General features: G+C 35.7%; 1 protein-coding gene and 1 pseudogene across 1 annotated transcript; one reads left to right on the top strand and one right to left on the bottom strand.

Annotated features, from left to right (window-relative positions):
* Positions 1 to 2,216: 2,216 nt before the first annotated feature.
* LOC111996172 (large ribosomal subunit protein bL34c) lies at positions 2,217 to 3,883 on the top strand. The gene is made up of 2 exons (XM_024028123.2): positions 2,217 to 2,538; positions 3,303 to 3,883. The coding sequence occupies exons 1-2, from the start codon at positions 2,310 to 2,312 to the stop codon at positions 3,551 to 3,553; spliced, it is 480 nt and encodes a 159-aa protein (XP_023883891.1). The 5' UTR covers positions 2,217 to 2,309; the 3' UTR covers positions 3,554 to 3,883.
* Positions 3,884 to 6,037: 2,154 nt separating this feature from the next.
* On the bottom strand, positions 6,038 to 6,616 carry LOC136069495 (senescence-specific cysteine protease SAG39-like; annotated as a pseudogene).
* Positions 6,617 to 6,837: the final 221 nt, after the last annotated feature.

The following is a 6,837-nucleotide window of genomic DNA, read 5'->3' on the forward strand; positions in this document are numbered from 1 at the left end:
TCTTTCAATTTAAACGAACCATTAAATTTTCACCAAATAATTTGCCGGAATAAAAAGGGAAAAACAATACGGCTCTTTTGCACTTCCTGTTTTCCACTTTATTGGTGCATATAATTATTTTGTGAAGTCGACTTGTATAAGCAGCATTAGGGGGCCCCTAAGAGCATCTTTTAATGACAATCGAAAATGTGCAAATTTTGCAAAACATCATTAGTATGATTTACACCGTTTCTATCCACAACCTCAATTTTTAGCTGAATATTGTCGGCAAGTGGGATCCTTCCAAAAAAATTAAAAAAGAAAAAAGAAAAAAGAAAAAGGAAAAAGAAGCTAATTAAGGTGTACATTGTCAAAATCCAAATTGCTCTACTAATGAAAATGTCTTTCAATAAACCTCTTTTTTAGTTTACTTTAATACGATAGGCTTCTGCAACTAGCTACCAAATTAGTTCAATAATGATCATTATCATATATTTTATCCACCAAAATTAGAGTTTAGACTCTGCACCAAGAGCCTCGGTGTTAGCCCTGGATGATAACGTAGTTTGTTTTTGTTTATTATTTTCCTTCTAGTCTACCATGTTTCTTTATGATAATTGTATTGTACTTTATCATAAAATCAAGATATTAATTGATTTTTAAGTAAACGGAGTTCAAATTTTAGATCTTTTATTTGACAATAAAAAATTTCATTAGTTGAGTTATTTTAACCCATAAATTGTGATAATAATAGTAATATAGTTTATTTTGGAGAATTTTTTACTTTGGAAGAGTGGGTGAGCTACTGTTAACAATGGGCTAATATATTGGGCTGCAGCTGGGAGTACAGAGTAACCCACTTGCTATGCCTTTTCATAAATGTGGTCACTTCCTCTAAGCCCCATGTCCCCTTTCAATTTTACACGTGGGATCTAGCACGTAGTCTATATCAATAATGATGCCCAACTTTCGTTAGTTCGATATCTTAGCTAGGGAGAAAAAGGAGGAGAAACACTCATTTAATTATTGAATTGGATGCATTTGCTTGACTTCAACTTCACGACATGCAAGATATATAGCAACCCCAAAATGTATCTTATCATGAATTAATTAGTGGATCACTACAATGCAAACCATAGCATCATGGTATTGGTTCAACCATATTTCTATATTATTGGAGTGGTATCAGTTCCTTTAATTTGTTGCTAAAGATTGCACCTTGATAACATAGATCTAAGACACTTGAGCTCAAACTATACAGTCAATCTTAAACAATTATTTCAGATTCCAAAAGATTTCCATCGTAAGTAGCAAATTTTATGGGTATAAACTTACCATTTGTAGATAACAAACATTGTGATTGCAAACCTTTATGGGCTAATATGAATCCCTTATGAATGCAACGATGTTATAGATATAAATAAAATTTACAACTTTTTTCCACATCTTGTCATGGGTTGCGGGTCATGGGTCGGGTTAGGTTGATTTGCAAAAAATATGGATTAGGTCATGAGTCAACTCGTTTTTGCTTCGGGTTAAAAAAATCAAGTTTGGGTTGGGTTAGAAAATTCTGATCCATTTTGCCATGTCTAGACGCAGGGAATAAAAGAGGTGAAATGGGTTTGGGGTTCTTCCATCACGCAGGTAGCCTAACTGTGAGTAGACACAATGCTCAACAAGTGGGTCCCACATAAAGGTGAGTATTTTGAGTTTTGAGACTAAAAACTTTAACCGGGTTGTAGTACCAAACATGCTTGGGGTGTAACTTGGGGATTTTTAAGTGATAAGTGATGAGTTATTGAGTGGGAAAATCCTTAGGTACTCTCGAAGCATGGAGAAATAGTGCTTATTCCTCTCACATTTATCATGGATCTCACCATAAATTTAATAAGCAGATCCTACCATGAATGTGAGAGTAGAGAGCACTATTCTCTATACTCTGAGAGTACCTAAGAATTACTCAAGTGGGAGTGATAAGTGATGGTATTTGAGTGATGAGTGATTGTGTTTCTACTATCTAAACAAGGCCAAAATTTCCCATTTTTGTCTTACATGGCTCAGTATTAAATAAACCATTTTGTTTTGGTTGGGTTGGGTGTATTGGGTCTCCATCTTCAGGTCTTTAAGGTAGGCTTATGGGCTTAAAATATGAGACTGTGAGCGTCTGAATGTTGATAGGCTTCTAAGCCCACTTTGTCCCACTCCCTCTAACTCCGACCCAAAAAGGGACCCGTGACGTGTTTGTAAACTGTAACTCGATAAGGCAACCTCATCATCTCCAAACAAAACTAGAGAAAGAGAGGGCAGAGGCAGTGAAGAAAAATTGGAGAATGGCTTCGATGACAGTGTTATCATCGTACTCCTCACCTGGGCTTTCACGTGTAGGAGTAGGAGGGAGACAAACTTGTATTCCTTCAGCTTCGCTCACATTCCTTGCCGGGTCAAGTTCAACAACTAGGACCTCAGTCACAGTGTCCCATAATTCCTCCTCTCATTCTGGGCTTCTTCACTGCTCCTTTCTACCCTCCTGCTCCCCTTCTTCCCCTTCTTCCTTCTCAGGTAAATTTCACTGTCACTTTAATTATCAAATTTCAGTGATGTATTTCATACTATTTGGTGATCTGGGATATGGGTTTTTCTTCGTTTGTCCTATAAATGGTATTTTGATGGGTTTTGTCCAAATGTGGCGTAGTTTACGTGTTTTTATATGAAATTTAGGCTTAAACTCGTTTTGTTTTGTTTTGTTTTTTTTTTTTTTTGGTGGGCATGGTTATATTTGTCAAATGTTGGTTCTTGAATTTGATGGGGTTGTATTTTCTGTTATGAAGAGGAAATCTTTACTTGATTGGAAAAGATAAAAAGCTGCACTTTCGCTGTCAAATGGAACAAAGACACTTCCTTTTCTAAGTCATAACAAGTGGATTTCCCCCTCCTTTTTGTAGTTAAACAGAATTTTATAAATGGAATCATGGAAAAACATGTAGAGAGTGTAGAGCTATTGGAAACCCTTTTAACTTTTGCGTGTGCAGCAGAAAAATTTGGAGAGAGAGAGATTAATGCTTGTCTTATTCTCTTGAAATCAGAATGCTGCTGGGCATGAGCATAAACAGCTTAGCATGTCAAGGGTGAATGCCCCTAGATTACCTAGCAACTTGTTCTGACAGGTGGAGTTAGTTGCCCATAAGTTTTATTGTCTAGAGGCGAGTCCAATGGGCTCTTCTTTAGAAATGTTCCCTATGTTATCAAAAAGCAAAAACATGAATTGGGAAGCCTTAATGAATTTTCTTCAGGAGTGAAAAATTATTTTGGTTTTTGATTAACAGGTTTATCTTTGGGTTTGGATTTGATTCCCAATATTGGCGTCAGAAGAGTGAGACGCCACAGCCTAGTTGTGAGGGCTGGGAAGTATGCTCTTTGTCAGACAAAGAGAAACAGGTCACGTAAGTCTCTAGCTCGTACTCATGGCTTCCGTAGACGGATGAGAACCACCAGTGGTAGAGCAGTTTTGAAGCGCAGACGTGCCAAGGGACGGAAGGTCCTCTGCACAAAGTCCAATCCCAACAGTGGGAAGTGAGCCTAACTGTTTCTCTTTCCGATTCAGTTTTAGTAGGTAAATGAGATGATATGCAATGGTGTCTAGTAGTTCATACATGTGGACTTGATCAAATTTCAAGCTTATATGTAATGATGCCTATTGTAATTTCTCATTTGTAAAATTTGTTGTAACTGGAATCATTTTCTTTGTCATCATTGTGTTCTCCTGTTCTTGTGTGATTCATCTTTAGTTGTTTCCATTAATATTTTTCAATGCAAAATATTTTCTTGTAACAAATATTGTTAGACTTGTGCTTCAACCTCTGTAATGTAACTCCACATAATTTAACATAAAACTCACATTGAGTAATACTGTGCCCAATTGCTTACCCTGTTGGGCTAAAGATATCTCCTATCTGCGATAATGATGATATTGCTAAATTTTTTTATTTTATTATTATTTTTTTTTGTGTTATATCTTAATTACTTCTTAAGAGATGTATGGCAATATACATATATGCCTGTTTCCTTTTCACAGTATTGCAATCGATGGCTTCAACTCTTAAAATGTCCCCGATATGAATGGTGATATTTCTGCTTTCCGTTTGTTTATACAATGATTTCTGCCTGAATTCATATAATTAGTAAAAATGCAGGGTACCGAAGAAGAAACTGTTTTGTTGATGTGTATTTGACTTATAGACTTGCATGTCTATTCTATCAACATACTTAAGAGGCACATTTATGGATGAAATATATTGGTGCATGTAAACGAGGCACTAGTAGTCCATTTATAAGATAACTGTAGCTTAGGTAGTTACGTAAGACACTTTCATGGTAATGGCACAATGCCCTTTGGAGATCTTATCTTATTATCTTATTAAGAAGGTTGTGATGTCAGGTTTTATCAATTCTTTTGTTGGGGTTTTAATGGTTAGGGGTTAGGGCATAGCTTTGCACCATTACAGGCTGCAATTATTGCAATTGCACCAGCATGCCAATTGAAGAAAAGGATACCTTACAAATCTTGTTCAGTGAAGCTTTTGACAAAGTTGGGGAATCTTACACTCCTAAAATTGCAAAAATTTTTCTATTTTTGTACCTTTTTTTGTGTGAAGCAATTGTGCTATATGATTTATGTTTTTGTTAGATATTTTACTTCTTAAGGTCATCAAAAAAACAATAAAAACAGTAGCTGTAGGCAACATTTCCTACCTATTCTACTCTGATTCTATAGACACAAATAAACACCAGACAGAAAATAATTCCAAAGGAAAGAGGCTTCTGAATATTGTGCAGAATTTGATTTAATTTTTATTTTAATTTACTTGCAATTTTTCTGTATACATATACATACATTCGTATCATACCTATGTAAGTGATAGGTAGTAGTTAGCTAGATACTTATATAACTGTTTAGTATATAAGTGATAGGTAGTTAGCTAGATACTTATATAACTGCTTAGTTCAAATCCTCGTTCAAATGTAATACTTAAATGCTGGGAATATAAATAAAAGGTCATTTCTCTTTGAAGTTATTAAACACTTTTCACTTCATTGGAGCTTATGATAGAATTATCATGATCTCATGCTCCGCTGTGGACTTCTAGTCATTTTCTTAGAAATGTATTGGCCTTCTTTGTACCTTCTATAGATTCTAGACGCACATGCAATTCTTATGTACAAACTACAATCTAATTAGAATAGGTTTATGCCTACATTGATTCGTAACCAACATTCGGGTGGTCTAGTTGGTAAGATATCGGGCTAACAAGTCTTAGGACTTGGGTTTAAGCCTCAAACAACTAGCTGTGTGTTGATACTTCTTATATTCAATCTCCATTCCAAACGGTTGAAAAATAAGTGAGTTTCTCACACAGATCGAGAGTATGGAGTCTCGCCCGGGAGCAGGTAGGATGCTACTATGGTCGTCTCCTTTTACCCATTTTTTATTTACCCAAAAAAAAAAACTACATTGACTAATATGGAAAAGTTATTAGTAGCTGCACCATTTAAAAATGAAGAAAACAAAATAAATGTTCTTAATGCTGTTATAATGTTTTTTGCTCTTAAAGTTGTTTGAAAGTATCATTCCCAGCTCAGATTAGGTTGTCTTGTCAATACTTCAGGCCTAACTTAGGCTTATGACTACTTTAACGTGCCAAATTCTGAAGAAAATACTATCTATTTATGGGAAAAATAACTATTAGGCTTATTTATTATTAAGTTTAGAATTTAATGTTACAAGTTACGTGTGTTTTTGGTGTGATGGCCACTCCACGAGTATAAGAGCTTGTGAGGTGTGGAAGTAGGAGCTAGGGGTTCGAGTATTCAGGAGGAAGCTTAAAATTAAATATTATTATTTATTTCACCTATCAAAAATAGATGTTAAAAGTAGCAATACATGCATTTTTACAGTTTTTACAAATGAAACATACATGTAGTGAAAGAGAGCACTACTTTTTTTGATAAGTAAAACAGAGCTTTGCTTATAGGTGACGTGATCTGTCAACCATTGAACTACTTAGGCAACTGTATAGGAAGCCTTCCTGTTAAGGCCATAGAGACCTTTTGGAGCTCCAGTACCTCTGTGAATCTTCATACCCCAGTTGGTTCCCCATGAATTCTTCAATAACCAATACTTGGTATCATCATCACTTGTTCCATACCCAATTGCAATAACAAAATGGTTTAAATTGGTCCACACTCTCCTGTGAACACACTGCTGGTGTAGAACTTAAAGTCATGACTATAAGCCTCGATGGCAATTGAAACTGGCTGGGTGGCCACTGCTTGTAGTAATTCCTTCTCATTATTAGAAGGTACGTCTTCAAATGCACTTATGTAAGCTGCATAAATAGATTTCTTTTCTTGGTCACAAGTTTTATTTATGGCCTCATTTGGTAATTTTCTTCAGTGGCTAGTCCTATGTTTTGTATTATATACGAAAAGGCATTATCCATGGGACCGCCATGGCAGCCACGATCGCCTTCCACAGCACAGTCCAATAGTCAGACAGAGATATTAAGTTGTCAGTTTTGATTTGGATGATCCCTTCTACTGCTGCCACTGCTGAAAAGGCCCAGCAACATTCTGCATGCATAATAATCAACCATAACAGAAATCTTGTTAGGACAACAAGAAGTGCGGGAATTGAAAATAAAATTTTGAGTTTCAGATAATGTGATCCTCTTACCCTAGTGGTCTTGTTTCTTAATGGATGTAATATGTTAAGAATAATAAGGAAACAATTCATTCTAACTGTAAGTAGCCACTGCCAGCACCAGATTGGGATCAATATGGCAAGACAGTCAACGGCACTAT

Source organism: Quercus suber, unplaced genomic scaffold (assembly GCF_002906115.3).
Source record: "Quercus suber isolate HL8 unplaced genomic scaffold, Cork oak 2.0 scaffold_173, whole genome shotgun sequence".
Lineage (NCBI taxonomy): Eukaryota > Viridiplantae > Streptophyta > Magnoliopsida > Fagales > Fagaceae > Quercus > Quercus suber.

Coding starts and splice junctions, on each gene's coding strand:
- LOC111996172 (XM_024028123.2), top strand. CDS start 2,310: ATGGCTTCGATGACAGTGTTATCATCGTACTCCTCACCTGGGCTTTCA. Junction 2,539..3,302: donor TTCCCCTTCTTCCTTCTCAG/GTAAATTTCACT, acceptor TTTGATTAACAG/GTTTATCTTTGGGTTTGGAT.